The sequence below is a fragment of the Piliocolobus tephrosceles genome, chromosome 10 (genome assembly GCF_002776525.5).
Source record: "Piliocolobus tephrosceles isolate RC106 chromosome 10, ASM277652v3, whole genome shotgun sequence".
Classification (NCBI taxonomy): domain Eukaryota; kingdom Metazoa; phylum Chordata; class Mammalia; order Primates; family Cercopithecidae; genus Piliocolobus; species Piliocolobus tephrosceles.
The window spans coordinates 70,013,978-70,033,008 of record NC_045443.1 but is presented as its reverse complement, the minus strand read 5'-3'; the positions used below and the strand labels follow the sequence as shown (position 1 = coordinate 70,033,008).

The following is a 19,031-nucleotide window of genomic DNA, read 5'->3' as shown; positions in this document are numbered from 1 at the left end:
TTCATCCAGTTGTTTAACATCCTGCAAATTAGAAATGCAAAAGTTAACAAACAATGTAATTATTGTAAATTAATTGTGTATTTTGATGCTTGTCTAGTATTTGGAAAATCTCCAACTAATGCAATGGATAGAGATATTATCAACATATATTTATATTTTAGTGGGGAATGATGTTGTGATAGACGTAGGTTATCATATTGGTTCCCAAAATAACAACATTGTGATTTTATTTTATTTTATTTTTTTAGAGACAGGATCTCACTTTGTCACCCAGGCTGGAGTAAAGTGATCATAGCCTACTAGAGCACTGAACTTTTGGACTTCAATGATTCTCCCACTCGGCCTCCCCGGTAGCTGGGACAATAGGTACACACTACCATACCTGGCTAAGTTTTCATTTTTATTTTCATAGAAATGGGGTCTCAATATGTTGCCCAGGCTGGTCTCCAACGCCTGGGCTCATGCAATCCTCCCACCCTCGACCTCCCAAAGCGCTGGGATTACATGCATGAGCCACTGTGCCCAGCCCCATTTTGTAGTTTTAAATAGCTCATGTTGCTACCTGAGCCCCAGTTTTCTCATCAGAATATTAGGGCTAACAACATTTATTATGTTTTTGTGATGAGTCAAAGAAAACAAAATGTGTGACAGTTCTTTGAGAAAGCAATGCATTTTAACAGTACATGGCATAACCTTAATAATACCCTCACAAGATATTATAGTTATATTTGTAAATAATACTATCACAAAAATCTCAGTCCTATGATATAATTGTTCTGGAGACAATATAAACTAATGCGAGTTTATGACGCAACTAAAATACATGTTATTGAAACTCAAGAATAGACCTAGTATTGTACATATTAGCCTTAGAGGTTGAGATTGTATATTTTAGAAACTTCAAAGATTATAGAAAAATTTAAAAAAAAATGTGTAAAAATGGGGAAACCTTTTTATTTACAAGTTATCTGGAAACGTTTAATACTCGATGTGATAAATAATGTTGCCCTTTCTAATTGAAACTACTTTTTATGTACATATATTGGCACAGCAAATTGCTATGGCTGGAGGTTGGACACTTTCAACAGTTTGTTATATCATGCATATATATAATTTGTAAAACCGACAAAAAAGAAAAGATAAAAACTCTAAGTAGAAAATAGAATTTTATAACTACATTTTACAGATTATTCCAAGAGATATCATTGGTTATTTTATTATTTTGAAAATATTACTTATTTAAACAACTAAAAAAACCGGTAAAGCCTGTTATAGTTTCAACATTAGAAAGAATAAATTATTGAAAAATATGTAGAACAAAAACACCATCTTAATGCCACTGATACCACTATACTGTTGAACAAGTATTATATGAGGTATTGAACATTGCACATAATTATACAGTTAGGATTTGAGATTGTAGATAAACCAGTTGTTCAAGGCCACTAAAATACTGAAAAAGGATTATGATTATTAACAGTGGGGAGGAAAATACAACTATAAAAGCCCTTCAAACTCAAATCTGGAAATAGTAATTTTACTCAAAAATATACCACAACTACTAAGAGGTTTTAGTAATTCATGACACAAAGCAAGACATCCACCTATAATTTTTTCTTATCTATTACATAGATTCAGTGGTGACATAGCACATATTTGGGACCTGCATTGCAGTGTGATACTTATTACTGTTACGTTTTAGAAGTTACCCATTTAATTAAGGATTTTGTAAATGTGATATGTAGTAACTGGATTTTATCATTTCTGATAAATGGAAAATGTTTAGATTTTATACTAAGTATTATCATGCCTATTCACATCATGTAAAATATTTAAAATTCATGTATTTTAATTGAATGAAGTGCTGAAAAATTTAGATATGACTAATAGGTATTATTTGCTTATATGATAAAATTCAATTTTAGGTGGTACTTTATAGATTAGGAAATAGCTCCTCTTTTCTACTAATTTAAAATAATTCTATGGCTCTGATTTCTAAAATGTCTAATTATTTTCACTATTCAGTGAGTACTGTTAGAATATATTTCTTTCAATGATTTGTAAGATTTGGAGGAGTGAAAAACCTCAGGAAAATAAGAAGTGATTTACAAACATTTGGCTATGTAGAGTAGTTGCACTGGTATTGTATACTGGTAAACTTAAAATATGCTAATTTTGAAGCATCTAAGCAATGTTTGGCGAGCTGGCCTACTGGGTGAGAATACCATTTAAAAACATTTGTGTTACATAACACACAGCCATGAAAATGGCTATTCAAAATTCCCAGGTAGAACACAGTTGTCAGTGCCAAAAGAAAAGCTTTGCACATTAACACAAGAAAAGGAACTTTGCATCTTAAGGGATGGCACAACTGGCATAAAAGGTCATTAAATGCTAATAGACCCACTTGAGGTATGCTTGCTTAATGGAGGATTAGAGCAAAACAGACTTAAAAACCAACACTCAGAGAATTTTTAACTCTCTGGACTACTCAACATAAGGTAGGAAAACAAGATGGAAAATAAACTGTTTTTCAGCACTAATAATTATAAGTTTACGTAATTGTTTCATGCAAAAGGAACTTTGACAAAAATGATGGCAGAATCTATATGTAAGACTGTCACAGGAGAACTGGAAGAGTGGTTAGTTTATACAAAAATTTTGTTTGTATTCATCTTCATGTAGTAGAATAGACCACTGTTCAAGAAGTAGATGAAAAATTCATAACAGTTGAGAAATTTAGTCAGGACATAGAAAGAATAATGTTGAGATAAATTCCTTGAAGCCTTTTGCAACTGTCCTTAAGTTTATAAAAAGAGATAAATTTTCTTTGATCTGAAGACATTCTTTGTACATGTGCAGTGTACAACATACTATATACATATGGGGCTTCCCTATGTACATATACATATGCATACACTATCTATATGCCTTTTAAAAAGTATACACAGCTTTAACTCAAAGAAAATGAGTTAGCAACACAGTAATCATTGCCAGACAATCCAAGTGCTGAAATAAGTGATGTTCATCACTTCAAGGGCTATTTTACTTCTCACATTGCCCAAAATTGAGAATATCATTTCTGCTTTTAGTTTTTCTTTCATTGCAACACTGATTGTCATATATAATCTTTGTGCTTTTGCATAATGCCCACCCTGGATGTAACATATATTCACACACAACATTGGACATTTGAAATAAGCATGCTGGAACACAGGCAGGACCATATATCCATGCAGAGAATATTCTGAATATGTTTTTCCAAATTGACTGTAACATCAACATGCATCACTATCATATTTGGTCCTGTACAGCAAGGAATGTACAGCTGAAGCAATCATGGCTAGTTTCACTTGCAAGAGTTTCTTTAGAGAGGAACACCCAGTAGAGAAACCAAACAGAATGAATGAAAAAAAAAAAAATCCCCCAAAACCAAAAACTAAAAACTAAAGAAAAAAAAAAATTCCTCCCACATGTTAACACTGAAAATCTGGCCATTTTCCATGTAGTACATTTTCCTCATTCCACAAAAAACGTGTCTTCTCATAAAATTCAAGTTGAATTGTTTATAAGATACATATATTAGTGTCTTAGAGCTTTTCCTAACCATTGGAAAAGCTCATCTTGGTAAAGCATTTTCCAGCGTACATTGGCTTCGACAGTTTCCACAGCTCTTGAGAAAGAAGCAGCAGCTACCCCATCATAGTTCTTCATGAAGTTCTTGAGCTGGAAAAAGAAATTTTTGAATGGTAAATCTGCCTGTCTTAAAATGAACTCATGTCCAACATACATGAACAAGAATCTATTTAAAAAATAAAGAAACCCAATATATTTGAAACAAATGCCACAACCACTATAGAAGACATATTTAATATTGTGGAGTGAGTTTGGTAACGAAATGAAATATTACAGATTATGTCAATTAGTTATGATGTAATTGATTTTGGAACAGAAAAAGAAGAGTGGACATTACAACTTAAATAGCTCCAAATTCAGCTTCATGTTTCACAATTAGACATTAAAACAGACATTTAATTGATCATTTAAAAGCAGTTGATGGATTGTGGCAAGGACTAGTTCTAACTTCAATGCGTATACAATGCACCAAGTAGCCTTAAACACTGAATATAAGGATTAAAGTTCACATTTTGTCAGTAGAGAGAAAATTATTTTTCACCTTCTCCAAATGAATGATATTGGGCTTGACATTATCTTTGATGTCAAGGAATAACCAAAGTATTGTCTGGTGGAGGAAAAGCAATGGTGCTATGAAAACTGGATGATTAATGACACGGCAATCATCTGTGTAACTAGATTTTGAAATAATAAAGGAGGGATATGGTCTTATTTAGCTAGAGAATCTGAGCATTTAAGTTATAATTTTTAAATGTTTTGCCATATTTTTGACATAAAATTTTATTTAGAGAGTTCACATACTCTGGAAATACTCCAAGATTTTACTTCAAGATTAAATACCAGAAGTTTTTCCTTTCTGTTTGATATATCTTAAGAAGCTGACAACGAACTAACAATTGTGATGCTAATAGACAAATGTGAAAAATCAACTTGCAACACAGAAACATTATGTGGTGTAATTAGTGTGGGGTGTGATTCATCATATGGTGGGCGCCACATGGAGGATATGCCAGGAGAGAAATGCAGTGTATCAAGATTGACTCAGGGGCAGGCAGAAATGGTGGTGGAGGGTGGAGTTAAAATGTGGTAATAACTTTCTGAATTATTTTAGAAAGTAGTTCATGGGTAGCTTAGTTTATTTATAAGCGTTACTTTGATTCCATGATACTGATGGGTTTTCTAAGAGTTTTTACTCTGCTTTCCTACAAAGCCCTTTGCCCAGCAGCATTAGCAATAGATAACTGTATCTCAGAGGTACATCCTTTAGAAGATTTCAAAAACACTGTGCTTTTATAACAAACATGTAAAATAGGCAATGTATAACAAAGAATTAATGGGTGTTGTCCTTAAAACTGATATGGCATTTGACCAAATTACATATATTAAGAAAAAAGGAAGAAGCAAAGGGATTGGAGTTAATAAATATTAATAAATATTACAGGCATTAAGCCATGGCAATAGAAATATAGATACACATATACATAAAGTGGAAGTCTAATGCAAGTACTTGACTCATAATTTTAAACTTTATCTGATTAACATAAGAATACATTTGTACTTATATATTTATGTTCAGATTCATCCAGTCTATATCCTTAAAGCAAAAAGTAATACATTTTGATTCATTTTGAATTTTGTTTTATTATAAAATACAATATTGTAATGGCATTATTTACATGTTATAGGTCAATCATAAAAAAATTGCTTATACTCCTTTTAAAGTATATTCTGAATTATTACATTTTTTCCTAGGCAGTCACTGAATACACCAGAGAGTCATAAATGACCCTTTAGCAACTTTAACTCTGTGGAGCATGCTCTTGGTTTCCTTATGAGATGGTAAGCCAGCCTAAATACATGAAGTAAAACTCTTAAGTCCTTCTCAAAGGCAAACTATGGGTTTGAACATGAACTTTATTGACAGAAGGAGAGTAGGTTGGATTATCCTGCAAAATAACTCTCAATAGAAAATGTGAACTGGTGGTCTCCAGAGATTCACTTCTTAAATCATGATTTAAGCACGGTAAATACTCCCCTTGTGAGCTCAGAGAGTCTGAGGTGCCTCCTATGCATCTTAAGAGGAACTTATTCATCAGAACACATCTGGCCTTCTTTCCACAGTTGCCATTAATTGATCTTATGTCCTGCAATTCTCCATAGCTCTGCTATCCAACATGTGGTTGGAATTGCCTCTGACTGGCCCTAGTGCACACTCACAGTGCCTTACAAACCCCTGCCTCACTTTAGAGGGCTTGGGGTAAAAGAAAGGCAGTTAGCATTCTAGTTTGCTTGTTTCTTCCACTCTTTGGTAGGATTTATGCTGCCATTTGTGGGCAAAGGATTACCCAGGTGCCAAGGCAAGAGACTGAAGGCACAAACTTTAGCAGTATAATAAAGAAAATTGTTAGAATAAAGAATAGTTATAACACAAATTAGATATAGAAATGACTATGGACAATTATCAATCATTAGTATAAACATTATTAATCATTAGCTTTTAATATTACTCTTTGTTGCATTACCAATATAACCTAGGAATAACAGGCAAGTATAGGGTCAGGTGCCGAAGGGACCTTGTGAGAAGTGACCTAGAAGGCAAGAGGTGAGCCTTCTATCCCACCTGCATAAGGGCCGCTTGAGGGCTCCTTGGTCAAGTGGTAATGCCAGTGCCTGGGAAGGCACTGTTACTTAGCAGACTGCAAAAAGGAGTCTCCTTTCCTTGGAGGAGTCAGGGAACACTCTGCTCCACCAGCTTCTTGTGGGAGGCTGGATATTATCCAGGCCTGCCCACAGTCATCTGGAGGCTTAAACCCCTCCCTGTGGTGCTGTGCTTCAATGGTCATGCTCCGTGTCCACTTTCATGTTCCTCCCATACTCCCGGTTCCTCTTTGAAGTTCGTAGTAGATAGCGGTGGAAGAAATAGTGAAAGTCTTTGATCTTTCTATAAGTGCATAGAAGAAAATGCTGACATATGCTGCCTTCCCTCTCTGCTTTGGCTACCTAAAAGGGAAGGGCCCCCTGTCCCATGATCACGTGATTGCTTGACCTTATCAATCACTTGGATGACTCATCCTCCTTACCCTGCCCCCTTGTCTTGAATACAATAAATATCAGCACGCCCAGCCATTTGCGGCCACTACCGGTCTCCTGTCTTGATGGGAGTGGTCCCCTGGGCCCAGCTGTTTTCTCCTTACCTCTTTGTTTTGTGTCTTTATTTCTTACAATCTCTCGTCTCCGCAAATGGGGAGAATACCTGCTAAGTCCCAGAGGGCTGGACCCTACATCATTAGTGTTTTTTTTTTTTTTTTTTATTGTTTTCTAACTATACCATGATATGTTTTTATTTTAAAATGTTGCAAGTTTAGGCACTTTTATAAAATAACATTTAGTAAAATGGCAATGTTGTTTGTGTTCCCTATCTTTTTAGCATAAAATTTTGAAGCATGGTTGTTAATTTTTCTATTAAAAAGATTTTAGCATTAAAATTTCCTCTTATTTCAAGGTATCCTGTCATAAGATAAATTATTTTTAGAGTAGATTGTAAAACATAATATACTCTTAGTAACTATGTAAATGAATAGAATTAACTATTGCCCTACTATAAAGTTAATATCTTCAATATTAAAACTGTAAATGTGATGCCTTCGATGCACAGGATCTATGCTCCTCCACAACAGTGAGGTATGTTGGTTTAAAAAGCAGAAAAATGGGCATGTGAAAAGATTGGTTAATGGTCATTAATGTGGAAAAATTGCAAGGGCCTCTGAGGTTCCAGAAGATTGTCTCCAATAGTTTAAAATTAAATAAATGACAGATTGCTTTATGGAGAAATATTGTTCAAATTGCTAGAGCCATTCAATTAAAATTAAAAGGAAACTCCAGTTTCAGGTACTAGAATACTGTTTTTGGGAGAAAACCATGGAACAATGTAAGCGTCTTTACTGAATCCACCTAAAGCTGATGAGGATCATTAAAATCTGGAATGAGTTTTCAGAATTCATAAAGATGCTGATTCCCTTTTGATCTATAAACCCTTAGAAATAAGAATATGCCATATCCACAGGGAGGATATTGGGCTTTCTGCTTATGAGGTTTATGGGTTATGGTAGAATGCGACTGCATTCTCCTCAGCCTCTTCTATTTAAGAAAGGGAGGTTATCATCATAAAAACCAAAACCTCCACCCCATCTGACAATAGTGTTCCTCAATCTTATAGATGATGTAAGTATTAAAAAGCCCCAGGCAGCACCTGTTAAACTGCAAAGCCAGAGTAAATAACTCCAGAGTGAAGAGCTTCATTCCTCACGCCACTTAGGGACTGCATTGTGTTGTTAGCTGCTTTGTAGATAATGAAATAAAAGCCATAATTGAGTTTCAACTTTGAAATTATACCCTTCATTATAGGAGCACTTTGAAACATCTGAAATGGCAATAAAATAAAGTGTAAAAATTTAATAAATCAGTGAAATATGTAAGACAAAACAGTCAGTATGTGATAAAATCAATTAAATGTCTAAAATATTTTCTTTTCATGGCCTGGGTGTTACCAAGTCCAGGAAAATATGAAAGGCAGACAGAGTTAGAGGAAAGTAAGAAGAAAAATAAGAGAAGGGATGAGAGGTAGGGAGGAGAGGAGATAAAAGAGAAGGAGAGAAGCACAGAGAACGAAGGGAGCAAACAGGAGAGAAGAGAAGAGGGAGAGATTTCGCTTTGTGTTCACTTCAATGGCTGCAGAGGTTGTGACTAAATGAGTCTTTCATTCCCATATTATTGAATGTGAAATCGTGAAATTAAAAGTACTTCATTTAAATACAGAGAAAATTGGAAGCAATCATTAATTTAATTGTTCTTTCTTTCTGTTTTTGGTGGATATGAAAACAGTCCTTTCCAGTTAGCTTCCTTTATTTAAAAAATAGTAAAATTGTTCCAGGGTGTTCGAATTTAATCCTTCAGGGTTGGGAACACACATAGCAGGGATAAAGACTGAATTTCAAATCATTACAATCAGAGACTTAGCTTAGCTTAGCTCATGGTGTGAAAGAATCCAAGTTAGTGCACGCGGGATAATCACAGGAAACTGGACAATATTAGAAGACATTAAGGATGGTGCCAGGGTTGATGTTTCTAGGGAATGGTGCTCAGTGTGATTAGCTGCGGGGCACAGCATTAAGCATTCTGTCAGTGAAAACTAAGAAAACCATCATTATCAATGTCAAATATCAGCTATATTTTACAATGGAGAACAGGAGCACAAGAAAAGGCAATCAATGTTTGAAGCGTGATCCACTGTAATCAATTAAAAGAGTCTATATTTTGCTTATTTTTTCCTTCCTCCTTAACCCTCTCCCCATTTCTCATCTCTCTATATTAGTAATGTGACTTAATGGCAAAACAAGCAAACAAAACTAGCTGGCTTAAATTTCCAGAGTAATAAACCAGAAATAACATAGTAAGGAAATGTTAAATACTCCGTAATCTGGACACCAGTCCTTAAAAATCAAGTTTATTTTCATTAATGACATTCATTTGTGATTGTACCAAGCAATTTTAAAACAACTTATTAATCTCAATATGTATTACCAGATATGCTCCTTTCTACACATAAGAATTTGTTTCATTTAAGAGGCTACATAGCACAAAGCAATATTATTATGTACAGTAGGTCCATTGTCTGTTTAAGGCTGACCACAAAGCAGTGAGACACATGGTCTGTATCTCAACACCAACCTTCGTCCGTTATACAAATACTGAGTCATTAACAGGATGGCTTTGTTGTTTAGTGAATCCTACAGTGGGTTAATAGAATCATTTGAGGAATAGCTGATTGGATCAGTGATCTCTGAAGTGGACTGTGGATCTCCAGGTCTGAAAATTATTACATTCAAACATTTCTTGCAGGCCTTCAATGTTTGATATGTTAAAAATACTCTTTGCAAATTATGAATTGAATAGTCTTTAACGTGTGTCTGTGTATGTGTGTGTGTGTGTGTGTGTGTGGCGTGCATGTGTAAGTAAAAGGAATGGATATGAATCTGTTGGAAAGAAATGACTGAAGTAAATGCATAATTTCAAATGTTTATAAAATAAAATAATTAGACTTCATCTTAAAATATTTACCTCTTTGAGTTCACCTTCAGTATTAAGAAATTCTGTAACACCACTGATAAGTTTGGAATTCATAAACAATGCTTCTCCGTACCTCAAAAGAAAAAAGTATTAATGTTAATGCAGGTAGTAATTACAAAAATATTACTATAAAGATTTTTTAGAGTTCTTCTCAAGGGTTCCATTTGATCATTGTTGTCAGAGACGGCCAGATCTCTGAGCACTCAAGTCCATTTCTCTAGGGATTCGGGGAGGGACAAAGAGTTATGGCTATGGGATATCATCAGTTCCCACCTAATACGGCTCACAGTGTTTCAGAGAAGTCTTAAGTTGTAGCAAATTTTTTAAAGGAGCCCTCTATAACTGGATTTAGGGATTAACAGTATATTTCCAAGGCAAGGCCTGAGAACAAAATATTTTAAAACTTTCAATCACAAAGCAACGTAGCTCATTGGAAGGGAAAATGATTCCAACAAAGGCAAGAGGAGCTGCAGGATCAACTTAGGCCACTGTCAGATCCTTTGGTATGATTAGTAATAATTGACACTGGCATTTTCATATTTTATTCTTACAAACTGAGGCAAAATGCATTCTCAAAAATGCTCTCCAAAATATTAGCTTTTTCATGTGCACATTAAAGTATAACATCTACTTGTTCATTTGGATTGCCTAATCCTTGTACCACAAACACAATTACTTGACTTTTGACCCAAGGCAAGGAACAACTTGTGTCAGTGAATTGAAAAGAATTCTCATTTTACTGATTTGTCCCTACTATGCTAAGGATACCTATCACAGGTCATCATACTTTTACAACTAAGGTAAGTACAATAAAAATAAGACCCTGGATTTTTAAAGACAAGGATCTACACACTGTTACAAGAGGTTTTCTAATGCTTCCATAACTTGTGGGATCTTAAGTGTCTAATATAAGATTTAATTAAGTTTCTGTAGAATTTAGTTCTCTCATCTATAAAATGAGAAGGCTGAGCTAGATGACCAATGAGATTTGTTGTAATTCTACCATTGAACTATTCCACAGGAAAAAAAAAAAAAAAAGTTAGCTAGGTAAAAGCAAGCAAATAGCCATTCAATAATAATAAAAGTGATCACTTTCAATCAGTATGTGGGTACAAAATTGTCCAACTATCCAGGCAAATAACATTTTTATTTTCTAAAGAGGTATTAGTTGTCTTTACTTATATTGTCCTGTGACGATAATAATAAAGCACAGTCTGTCCCTTGAAGGTATTACACTATCTAGTTGAAGAGTTTGACATGTAATCAGATAATTTCCATGTATTGTGGCTAAATGAGGTGGTGATAAAATTATATACAGTGCTCAGAGAGGATCTCTTTATCTGTAGGGTCTTGGGAATGGCTTCTGGGAGGTAATGGCATCTAGATTGACCATGGAGTAGTTATGAACAACAGGGAAGAATGTAAGTTTAGGCAGAAGATGAACATAAACAAAGAGATGTGAAAAGACATGGTTTGTGCAGACAACTACAAGCAGTTTGATATTAACAGTGCATACAGGCCAAGACGATGGCTCACGCCTATGATCCCAGCACTTTTGGGAAGCCAAGGCAGGTGGATTGCTTGAGCCCAGGAGTTCGAGACCAGCCTGGGTAACATGGGGAAACCTTGTCTATACAAAAAATAGAAAAATTAGCCAGGTGTGGTGGTGTATGTATGTGGTCCCAGCTACTCAGGAGACTAAAGTGAAAGGATCACCTGAGCTCAGGAGGTCAAGGCTGCAAAGAGCTGTGATTGTGCCACTGCACTCCAGCCTTGGTGACAGAGTGAGACCCTGTCTCAAAAAACAAACAAACAAACAAACAAAAATTAGTCCATACACTGATACATTGTGAGCCTGGGGACTGAAGAACAAGACACTGAGAAAATATGCAGAGGACATATTAAGGAGCTTAGATTATAAATCTCACTTAGAAAGTTTTATAGCAGGGAAATATCACATTTGCTTTTCTGAAAGATTCTTGGGATAAACGGAAGAGGCTAAAGTGTGTTTGTTTAATTATAGAGGCAGTGAGACAGAAGGCTATTATTGTAAGAGTACTGGGAAGAGATGAGAACCTGCACTAGGGAAGTCGTCGCAAAAAAAGAGAGGAAGAATTCAACAAACTTTAGAAACTGTTCAATTGACACGACCTAAAGTCTAATTGTTACATATGACAAGAGAAAAGGGGACGCCTATTAGACTTCCAGAGGTTGGGCTTGAGCAATTGGTGGATGGCTACAAGATTTACTGTGAAAAGGAGGATAAGAGAAACATCATGGATTTAGCTTTGCAGGCACACTCATAAAGGCAACCTCGATGGGCAATAATCCATCACAGGGAGAAAGGTAGGGACACTGTCTGAATTAGAGATACAGATTTGGGAGTAATTGAAACCATGAGAGTAGAAGACATCTAAAATCAAGAAGAACTTGTAGAGTGAGAAGAAGGGTGCCTTCAACAGAGCTCCATGAATGCCAGCACTCAAAAAATCGACAGAGGAGCAGAAGCCCATGAAGATTATGCTCCTATTTGTCAAAGTAAACACCACTGTATTTTTAGATAGGATGGAGATCATGGATTCAGCGAGACAAAATAAGCATATCAGGAACCAATAATTTTTTGGTAGGAAATAAACTATATATGCCTATAATTGCATTGCCCTGAACTCTGATTTACAAAATCACTCCCTAAAGAAACTGTGTATTGGTAGATATTTGATATTCTTTTAAGTTAGATGTTTGTATACATTAATTTTACCTTAAGTGTTTGACTATTCGCTCTATCATATGCACAAAAGCAAAGCAAGCTTTAATCGTCCAACTATTACAAGATCTGAGCTGAAAATATTAAAAAAGTCAAAGTGTCTTATAGAAAAATCAGTGTTTTCTCACAATGAAATATCTAAGGATAGAGTGTTTTAATTCAACACAGCCATTCTAACTGAACTCATTATACCAGGGCAACTGATGAAGGTATGCTTAAAAATAATAAAGATTGCACACTAGCTTTTCAGAGACAGAACAATAGGTCTGCGTACTGTCTGGGATCATTTAAGTTTTAAAAAGGCAGCATTTACACGCTCTATAGTAAATTGAATTTTAATAGTCCATAGAGATGATCAGAGTAATAAATTAGCGTGTATTATAATATATTTAAATGCATAATGAAATATCTTATAAAGTTGAGGCTAAAGAATTCTCACCATGAAACAAGATGTCCTGGGAATAAATTTTACTGCAACTGGAATTATACAATGATTCAAATGATGAATATTACTTCTCTACATCATGGTTTTATTCAGGTATTTTAAGATATTTATATTTAAAGAAAATTTAAAACAATTATATGGAAGTAATTAAAGTTTTATTTTTATAATAGCACTGTATTTATAAATCATTTCTATAACATATTCAAGATATAGGGGTTTTATGATACAGCGTCTTCAACTTTGGACAGGTTGATAGGTTTTCCAGGAAAGTTGCTGAGCTAAACCTTTTATACTCCAAATGTTTGCACATATAATTAATTAAGGCTATCAATTTTAATAAAGGAAATATATTATAGAATTTAAAAAGTAATTTTGAGTTTCACAGGAGTGGCAACATTCATCTTGGTTGAGTATTTTAAAATCTAATCCTATGGCATGGATCTTAGCTTTAATACAAAACTTGGGCCTTTATTCCTCATATTTCAGCTTTAATTTACTCATTCAAGTAAGAATTCTTATGTCTACCTGGTATTTAGTATCTTCCATTTATCTCTGAAAAACTTCCAGGCAAGGTCTCGGCCATGTGGATTTCGAGCTACATGGATTATGACATCAATTGCATCTTGATCCAGCACCACCTCAGAATTCAGTGACAGATTTAGAAGCCTACAAAGATAGAATTTTGTAAAAATTTTTAGTCCAATAACTTAAACATTTTTATAATCTTACTAAAATTATAGGACCTAGTTTATCATATTCTTCAAAAGAATAATCTAGTGTAATCTTTAATAATGCAAACTTATAAATAGAACACATTTGTTTATAAAAGAGAGAGGATCAAACTCATGGTATTTTAATTAAAAACATTAAACTCTAAAGAAATCTTGTGGAAGGACAAATCACAATTCTGGTTTGATGATGCAAATTCTCCTTTAAAACTCTTTATACTGAACACTTCCTTTTATAATGAAATATTGTCTTAAACATATATAAATTATGTAAAATAGTCATAAAAAGATATAACCTCTGAAATCAAGTAGCTTTAGTCTTTAACATGGCAGTTTTCCTAACCTTCAGGAAGATATATTTTAAAATAACTAACATATATTCAAGTAAATAAAAGCAATTTCAGAGCAATTTGATTAACAGAGAATACTTTTGTTACAGAAACAAATTTAGAAAATCAGTTGACCTACCTATTTAATAAATTCCTGTCATCACTGCAAGTTAAGGCTTCCAATAATATTTTCTTCTCAGAAACTGCTGTGGTGGAATGGAATTTCATCCATATGAATTCCCAGACATCCTCATCCAGTAGTGACACTCCTGTACAGTATACGATGTCTCTAACATTTAGTGGTATTCTAAAGAAGCAACCCATGGTGGTTTTCTATTAATTAAAAACTTCACAGTATTGAAAATAAAGACAGACTTTGCTTTACTACAGTCAGGTTTTTAAAAGATTATTTTGCTAATTAGATTTTACCTGAAACAGAATACTACATAGTAATAATATTTTCAAAATATTTCTCACTGAATGAATAATGTATTTTATTCAAAGGTAGTTTTGAACATAATTATTATTTCCACTCTTTACTACACTTAAACAAAAATAGTAACATAAAGGCTTCACAAACCTATGAAAATAAGGCACTTTATCTTTTCACCAACTTTAATATGTTTATTACACAAAGATTTTGCTCTCACAATTGGTAGACCCAAGAATGTTGAGAAAGTACCAGTTGAGGAGACTAATTAATTTGGATAGAACAGAAACATTTTCTCTTAAATTCTTAGATAACTTTATAAGTAATTTTCTCAAGCAACTCTGCAAATTTTGGAGACCTAGAAGATTATAAATATAGGTAATAAACAGATACCAAAACATAAGTAGAAAGTTATTTTTTCTTATGTTTATAAAATAACTTAAAATATACTAAAATTTGACTTTGATCCGAAATGCAATATTATAGTGGGAAACTGTACATTTAATTAGAGTTGGCTATTCATAAGTTTTAAATTTTCATCCCTACTTTGTCATAGTGATTTTTCTTACTAAATATTATTTCTTTAAGTTTTGGTACGTACCCTACATTTACTGACTTTTTAATACGCTTCTCTGAAAAAATGCTCCAATACTTTTTTTTTAAAGTTTCAAAATTTAATTTTGCTTTTTTTCAACATTCACTCATCTACTATCAAATTTCTCATTACTAATTTGAATGTGGCAGTTATATACTGCTTTCTCTGGATAGCAAAAGCAAACAATGCCTTTTAAAGATTTAGGACCTTGATGATTAAAATACTGCTATGATTAAAGGAGTATTTGGAAAACAGGAAGAATTGTGTGAATAACTGCCAGTAAGATAATCTGAATCTCATTTTGTTAAGCAGCCAAGAAGGGCTACAATCAGGATATTGTGGCACTATGCCAGGTGTGTAGAATTCTAAGAAAGTATCATACAAAATTCATGTTCCCAGAAAAGGCTAAACTTATTCTGTCTTTTTCAACAAATAAAGTATTTGGAGAAAAGTTACTTTAATTTGGTTAACTGAAGCCCTTTTGCTCTGTGGCATTAGAAAGCATTTTGTTTGATTTGTTCTTAATGAAACAAAAGGAATACAGACATAGAATAAACCATGAAAGAGCTTCACATCTTTCTCCTGTTTTCCATCTCACCCCTGCAAGCCCTGTGAAAAGTACCAACAAAAGCCTTCTCAATGACTGGTGACATGTTCTCTCTGCTGTGTTTATGACCAGCTTGACACAGGGCATCCCTGAAATCACTAAGGAAGGCATTGCCACCACATTTTGAAGGATGTGCTCAGTTCTGGTTAAGATTACAGAGATGCCTCCATCTTTAATAACTTAAATCAACAGTTATAAAAGAGAGTGGGTCTTTTCCTCCATATATTATAGGCTACAGAGCACAACACTGCATTATTGCCCTACTTTTGCCAAAAGAGTGAATAAAACTTGCAAGAAAAAATCAATAAAATATCTAGTGAAATCACTAACCCACCAATCAATGTACATTTCCTTAATGTTAAGCATGATATTATAGTAACAGTTTACTTTCTAAGATATCAATATACCACAGAGAATATAGGGATAAAGCCCCTTAAGTCAGGATTTTTATCACGTATAGAACCAACCTCCAATATCAATGTTCAAGAAAAAAAGGCACATAGAAATACAGAAAAAAATGTAACAGAATACACTAAACTATGTTGCCCGGAAAGCACTTGAGTACCACATACTATACCAATGCCATATACTACAGTTACCCGTAAAAGTACCCAGCCCCTGGCAACCATCATTCCACTCTTTAATTTCATAAGCTTCACTTTTTAAAATATCTCATATAAGTGGAATCATTTCTGTCTTTCTGTGACTGTCTCTTTCACTGAGCATAAAGTCCTCCAGGTTCATCAATATTGTCAATATTGAAAAATATCCTTCTTTGTAAAGGCTGAATAGTATTTCATCATATGTATACACTACATTTCCTTTACCCATCCATCTGTTGAACATTTACGTTGTTTCCACATCATGGCTAATGTGAATATTGCTGTAACAAACTTGGGAATGCTAATATGTTTTTGATATCTTGATTTCAATTCTTTTAGATAAATATACACAAATGGGATGCTGGATTATATTGTAGTTCTATTTTTAGTTTTTTGAGAACATTCCATACTGTTTACCACAGCAGCTGCACTATTTTGCATTCCCATCAGCAGTGTGGAGGAGTATTGATTTCTCCACAACCTTGACAACATTTGCTGTGTTTTGTTTTTTGATAATAGCTATCCTGAGTGTGAGGTGATATTTCATTGTGATTTTGATTTGCATTTTCCTGGTGATTAGTGACTTTTTTTCATATACCTGTTGGCCATGTCTGTGTCATCTGGGGAGAAAATTAAATCCTTACCCCTTTTTGTAATCGGATTAATATTGTTGTGTAGCTGGACGCAGTGGCTCATGCCTGTAATTCCAGCACTTTGGGAGGCTGAGGCAGGCGGATCACGAGGTCAGAAGATCTAGACCATCCTGGCTAACACAATAAAACCCTGTCTCTACTAAAGATACAAAAAATTATCTCTACTAAATTATAGTAAATTATAGTAAATCTCTACTAAATCTAGTAAATTATCTCTACTAAAAATACAAAAAATATGTGGTGGCGGCCGCCTGTAGTCCCAGCTACTCAGGAGGCTGAGGCAGGAGAATGGCGTGAACCCAGGAGGTGGAGCTTGCACTGAGCTGAGATTGTGCCACTGCACTCCAGCCTGGGCAATAAGAGAAAGGCTCCATCTCAAAAACAAAACAAAACAAAAAACCTATATATGCATATATAGTTTTGCTGTTGAGTTGAAGGAGTGTCTTATATATTTTGGAGATAAACCCTTTTTCAGATATATGGTTTGCAAACATTTTCCCCATTCTGTAGGTTGCCTTTTTACTTTTGTAGATCGTTCCCTTTGCTGTGCTTTTTAGTTTGATGCAATTCTACAATTTATTTTTATGCTGCCTATGCTTTTGATATCATATCCATGAAATCATTGCCAAGATCAATGTCATGAAGTTTTCCCCTATGATTTCTTTAAGAAGTTTACTGTTTGGGATCCCATTTAAGTCTTTAATTCATTTTGAATTGATTTTTGTGTCTGGTATATAACAAAGGTCCAATTTCATCATTTCTTTTACATGTGGATATCCAGCTTTCCCAGAACAATTTGTTGAAAAGACTATCATCTTCCTATTGTGTATATTTGTCACCCATTGTTGAAGAGCAGTTGGGCATATATTTGTGAATTTATTTTTGGCTTTATATTCTGTCTAACTGGTGTATATGTCTGTCTTTATTATAGTACCATATTATTTTGACCACTGTAGCTTTGTAACATATTTTAAAATTACCAAGTATGATTCCTCTAGCACTGTTCTCCTTTCTTAAGATAGGTTTGGCTATTAAAGTAGTCTTTTGTGGTTCCACATGAATTGTAGAATTTTTTAAATGTCATTGGAATTTTGATATAAATTGCATTGAATCTGTAGATTGCTTTGGATAGTATTATAATTTTAAAATATTAATTATTCCAATCCATGAACATCAGATGGCTTTCCATTTGTCTTATTTTCTTTCATCTATGTTTTATGGATTTTAGTACACACATTTTTCACTTCCTTAGTTCAGCTTATTTCTAAGTATATTATTCTTTTGAAAGTTTATTTATATATATATTTTTTTTTCATAGAGATGGGGTCCCTCTCTGTTTCCCAGGTTGGTATCAAACTCCTGGCCTCGAGTGATCTTCCCACCTTGGCCTCCCAAAGTGTTGAGATTACAGGCACGAGCCGCCATGCCCAGCCTATTTTATTTTTTGGTGCTGTTGTAAATGGGATTGCTTTCCTGAGTTATTTTTCAGATAGTTTATTGTTAGTGTAGAGAGACACTACTGATTTTTTGTGTGTTGATTTTATATCCTGAAAATATACTGAATTTATTAGTTCTAACAGTTTTTTGGTGGGGACTTTAGGGATTTCAATACATAAGATCATGTCATGTGCAAACAGGGACAATTTTACTTCTCTTTTTTAAATTAGGATGCCTTTTATTTCTTTTTCATCCCTATTTTCTTTGGCTAAGGGTTCCAGTATTATGTTTAATACAAGTGGTTAAAGGAGGTATTCTGATTTTGTTCTTGGTTGTAGAGGAAAAGCTTTCAATTTTTCACCATTGAGTATAATGTTAACTGCAGACTTTTCATATATGGCCTGAATTACATTGAGGCATTTCTCTTTTATTCCTTATTTATTTGTTGAGAATTTGTTTTTATCATGAAAGGATGTTAAATTTTGTCAGTGCTTTTTATTTATTGAGATGATCATGTGATTTTTATCCTTTATTCTAATAATGCGATACGTAACAGTAATTTATTTTTGTATGTGGAAGCATCCTCGCACCTCAGAGATAAATACCAGCCAGTCATGGTGTATCATCCCTTAATGTACTATTGGTTTCAGGCTGCTAGCAATCTGTAGAGGATTTCTGC

General features: G+C 34.0%; 1 protein-coding gene across 1 annotated transcript in view; it reads right to left on the bottom strand.

The window, feature by feature from the left end:
- Window positions 1–1,149: 1,149 nt before the first annotated feature.
- Window positions 1,150–19,031, bottom strand: part of TRHDE (thyrotropin releasing hormone degrading enzyme) — a 412,928-nt gene continuing 395,046 nt past the window's right edge. Inside the window, exons 16-19 of the mRNA XM_023226560.3 lie at window positions 14,168–14,335; window positions 13,497–13,637; window positions 9,754–9,835; window positions 1,150–3,726 (exon numbers count right to left, since the gene is read on the bottom strand). Of these exons, the coding sequence (XP_023082328.1) occupies window positions 3,583–3,726; window positions 9,754–9,835; window positions 13,497–13,637; window positions 14,168–14,335 (535 nt within the window). The 3' untranslated portion in view covers window positions 1,150–3,582. The remainder of the gene's footprint in view (window positions 3,727–9,753; window positions 9,836–13,496; window positions 13,638–14,167; window positions 14,336–19,031) is intronic.